Below are 5,040 nucleotides of genomic sequence, written 5' to 3' on the forward strand. Positions count from 1 at the left end.
TATCACTTTGTTTCTTGCTTTATCCCCCCACACACACACACACACTTATCTTCCACTTTCTCTCGACCTCTTCTCTTTCTTTTCTTCTCTTATCCCTCATGTTTTCTTCCTTCTTTCTATTCTCTCTCTCTCTCTCTCCGTTTTTCTTCCAGTTTCGTTGCATCACTCCTGAAATAACTTATGCAAATAGACCCAGGCCCACCTCAACAGATTGCAGCCACCACCACCACCACCACCAGGCAAACGAATGCACTGGGCCCTATTGTGTTTATTTATTGATAGCAAGCCACAACATACATGGATCAGAATTGGGCCCCTAAACCCATGTGGACCCCAAGCAACTACTTAATGTGCCCATGCCTTAAGTTGGCCCCAAACAGTCACCAGTATTGACGAGGGGTAGAACTGAACTTAGTGTTTGAAGTCTTACGGGGTTCCTTGCAAGTTAGAGAGACAGATTTACTTGGCCCTTCATCGTTTCGGGGTCAATGAAATAAGTAGCAGTTGAACACTGGGGGCCAATGTAATTGACTTCCCCCTCCCACCAGACTTGTACAGAACCAATGACAGAGAGTGGGCAGAACCATTACCATGCCAGGTAAAATGCTTGGCAGCATTTCACTTCATCCATCTTCACATTCTGAGTTCAAATTCTGCCAAGGTCTACTTTGTCTTCCATTCTTTCAGGGGTCAGTGAAATAAGTACCAGTTACGCACTGGGGTCGATGTAATCGACTGACCCTCTCGCCACGAAATTTCAGGTGTTTTACCTATGGTATTAAGGATTGTATGCAACCATTAAGACACATCATCATCATCATCATCATCATCATTATCATCAACATTTAAGGTTTGTTTTCCATGTTGGCATGGGTTGGACAGCTTGACAGGAACTGGCAAGATCAGGGGCTGCACCAGATTCCATAGTCCATTTTGGCTTGGTTTCTACAGCTGGAGGCCCTTCCTAATGCCAACCCCTCTAAACAGTCTATTAGGTACTTTTTACATGGCACCAGCACCTGTTCTTTTCATGTGGCACCATCACAGGTGTTTTTTATGGGGCACCATCACCCACAACAATGCTTTTTACATGGCACCTTGGTTTTAGGATATCAACTCCTTGGTTTTTGGATATCCCAGTATTTCAATACGCTTGCAATGATATTACAGCTACAATCCACATAAGGACCATCACCAATAATATAAACAACATCATCTAAATTTGTAGAAACTCTGCCAAATTTAGATTGGAGCCTGGTGTTGCCATCCGGTTTCACCAGTCCTCAGTCAAGTCGTCCAACCCATGCTAGCATGGAAAGCGGACGTTAAACGATGATGATGATGATTACAGAGTAAATGAATGACAGTCTACAGATGGTGAATCGATCTGTTAGAAATAACAGTCATATCTTCTGAGATGATATGCTACTGTTTTAAAAGGATGAAAGCTTTATGGTAAACTTATATTCTTAGGTAAATAAAAGGAGAATGGTCAATATCAAGGATAACACTTGAGATACCATTCATCTTAGTCTCCAATATCTTTGGTAAGTGAATTCTTTATATTTTATATACGATGCAAGAGCGTTGTTTTAGAGTGGCTGTGTGATAAGTAGATTGCTTACCAACCACATGGTCCCAGGTTCAGACCCACTGCATGGTACCTTGGGCAAGTGTCTTCTACTGTAGCCTCAGGCTGACCAAAGCCTTGTGAATGGATTTGGCAGATGGAAACTGAAAGAAGACCATCATATATATATATATATATATATATATATATATATATATATACTCTCTGAGTGGTTGGCGTTAGGAAGGGCATCCAGCTGTAGAAACTCTGCCAAATTTAGATTGGAGCCTGGTGTTGCCATCCGGTTTCACCAGTCCTCAGTCAAGTCGTCCAACCCATGCTAACATGGAAGGCGGACGTTAAACGATGATGATGATGATGATATATATATGTATGTATTTATGTTTGTGTGTCTGTGTTTGTCCCCCCACCATCGCTTGACAACCAATGCTAGTGCGTTTACATCCGTAACATTAGCAGTTCAGCAAAAGAGACCGATAGAATAAGTATTAGGCTTACAAAGAGTAAGTCCTGGGATCGATTTGATCGACTAAAGGCGGTGCTCCAGCATGGCCACAGTCAAATGACTGAAGCAAGCTAGAGTATTATTCCAGTTGCCAGGAATGTGTTTAATGTGTAAAATTGTTATTTCCAATCATGTTACACCGCTATATTTAATGGCCGTTTAAGGGAATAAGTCCAGGGGTCAATTTCTTCGACTAAAGGGCGGTGCTCCAGCATGGCCACCGTCAAATGACTGACACAACTAAAAGAATAAAAGAATACCAGAAAAACCGTTCCGTACCACTAAACCAAGAAGGTTCTTTGAATATGTACGATGTATTCTAAGGTTAAATAATAATTCTGTTTACGTTTGTGTAACTGAGATATTATGGTTGGATTATAATAGTCATTGATATTACATTACTTTCTATATTCTGTAACTGTCACAGTATACTTTTCTAGGCCTGAAATTTTTGTGAGGGAGGGGTCAGTTGATTAGATCGAGTCTAGTACACAACTGGTACTTAATTTATCGACTCCCTAATGGACCAAAGGCATAGTCGACCCCGGCAGGATTTGAACTCAGAACGTAAAGACACACTGTTTACAGATGCTTACATTTTTTATGTTTTCCGTGAATTTTTCGTGGGTCCAGCTAGTTATTATCATTATTATTATTGTTATTATTATTATTATTATTATCATCAATATTTAGCAGACGCAACAGTGATTCAAAAACTGAGTTTCGTACGTATGCACCGGTAAATGATTTGTGTGTGTGTATATATATATATATATATGTGTGTGTGTGTGTAGGCGTACTTGCGCGCACGCACACACAGAGGAATCCTTTTTTCTTTTTTTATTAAAGTTTTCTCGTGTTTATTCTTACAGAGTAACTCAAAACTATTTGCGATTCGCCTTGAAAGTACAGAAGTTTTCCTTCTTTCTTACATAAGTACTCAAAAAAAAATAATCCTAAAAATAAGTGGAAGGTAAAAATTTGTGGTCGTTGTTTGCCGGAATTGAAGTAATTAACGTTCTTATCATGATGATGACGGTATGTAATATACACCGAAAGTGACGACGTTGACGGAAGTGGTGACCTATTTTTGCTAAAAAGAGCGCCACTTTAAAATCAAAATCCATTTCGGACGCCCTTCATAGAAATGATGTCCTTCGATCCACCTGAACTCCATCGCGGTCAGCTGTTTGTTTTTGAAGGAATTGACCGATGTGGCAAATCGACGCAATGTGAAAACTTAAAGTCAGCTCTAGAAGGTGTTGGACGCACCGTCGTCTTGTACAGTTTTCCAAGTAAGCCACCAAAACAAACAGAAATGTCTCTTTTGTGTGTGTGTGTGTGTGTGTGTGTGTTACTCTCTGTTGTGTTGTTAATGTAATCACAGCGTTGTCATACTTTTTTCGTTTGTAATAAGGTTTTGTTTTGTTTTTTGGTTCGTTGGTAGAGCTCAGTCCATCTTTGGGGCTAATGCACAATCGCACCCTTCCTTAAAAATTCCATTTTTTCTTAAATACGCACCAATTTATGAGAAACAAACAATGTTTGCCATTTGCTTTTTGTATTAGGCGCGTAATAACGATGTTAGAAGCCTTTTCGTTAAAAAAAAAAATTTTAATAAAGATTTCAGGCCTTGTGCCTATTACTAAAAGAGTCTTTTTTTTATTATGGTGGTGAGCTGGCAGAATTATGAGTGCATGGGGCACAAAGCCTAGCATTTTCCCAGCTCTTAATGTTCTGAGTTCAAATCCTGCTGAGGTCAACTTCGCCTTTCATCCTTCTGGGGTCACTAAAATAAAGTACCAACCCCCATTCCGCCCCAAGTGTGTCCATATGTGAGAGAGAGAAAGAGATACTAACTGAAAAAGTATGCTGTTAAAATAAGTTCTGTTACATAACTGTTTTTAAATCAGTGGATAAATCCCAGCAATGACCTCGGATTCTCCAATACGTTTAAATTATAAAATGGGAGGTGGGGTAGAAAAAAAAATCATTACTTTTTTGTTCGTAAATTTGTTTTTTCTTACACACACACACACGAACTCACTTGGGAGAAAGAGAAACAAGGAAGGTAACCAGGTGGGATGTGCTAGAAACAATAGCTAAATCTCCCTTAAATTACACAACTTAGGTGCATAGTGCAAAACAAAAAAAATTGGGCCGAAATCGGTCCAAAAGTTAGGGTGTGAAAAAAAAGTAATGTTTAAAAAAAAATGTCCATAAGAAGTTCACCCCAATTATTTTGAAAGCCCTGGTGACATAAATTAGGAAAATCATCGTCAAAACGGAGGAAATCCAAGTTATGTTGGCATTCCTGATCCGAAACTCCGCCAATATTAGAATTTAATATGAAAAGCAAAAAAAGAAATGACACATATCGCATATTTCTACAAAATGAAACTTGGCATGATATGGGCAACACCCAATTTTTTAAAAAAAACCTTTTTTTTATTCATATTAAATTCTTATATAATCGGAATCTACACGATCTGAAAGGTTTTTTTTTAAAATTAATTTCATTTAAAAATATTAATCTTTTGAATGTTATGGGGAAACAAAGTCGGGGAGGGGAGCAACTTGTGTAGGTATGCTAATTTGTGTTCCAGACCCCAGCTTAACGGCAAAGCTGTTTTATTAAATTCTTCATCATTTTCAAAATAAGCTGAAATAAACGGCAGATTATTTCCTCGGAGTTCTGATATAACGGTTCGCCCCTTTTGATACCCTATCTGTGGGTTGATACGAACCTATTCTGAGACTACTCCTGGTTCTATGATATGTCCAGCTTTTTAAATTAAAACCTTCCAACAAAATTTCTTGTTTAATTATGTTTCAAACACCAAGTTTATCTTAGTAAACTTTCATTTTAGAAATTAAAAGGAAGTGAATTTATTTCAACAACGCCTCTTTTGAAAACAAAACAGAATGGAATTTTCTACAAATA

General features: G+C 38.3%; 1 protein-coding gene across 1 annotated transcript in view; it reads left to right on the top strand.

Moving 5' to 3' along the window:
• Positions 1–3,245, top strand: part of LOC106880030 (uncharacterized protein KIAA0930 homolog) — a 64,395-nt gene extending 61,150 nt beyond the window's left edge. Inside the window, exon 9 of the mRNA XM_014929831.2 lies at positions 2,969–3,245. Coding sequence (XP_014785317.2) covers positions 2,969–2,973 — 5 coding nt within the window. The 3' untranslated portion in view covers positions 2,974–3,245. The remainder of the gene's footprint in view (positions 1–2,968) is intronic.
• The last annotated feature ends 1,795 nt before the right edge of the window (positions 3,246–5,040 follow it).

The sequence above is a fragment of the Octopus bimaculoides genome, chromosome 25, assembly GCF_001194135.2.
Source record: "Octopus bimaculoides isolate UCB-OBI-ISO-001 chromosome 25, ASM119413v2, whole genome shotgun sequence".
Classification (NCBI taxonomy): Eukaryota; Metazoa; Mollusca; class Cephalopoda; order Octopoda; family Octopodidae; genus Octopus; species Octopus bimaculoides.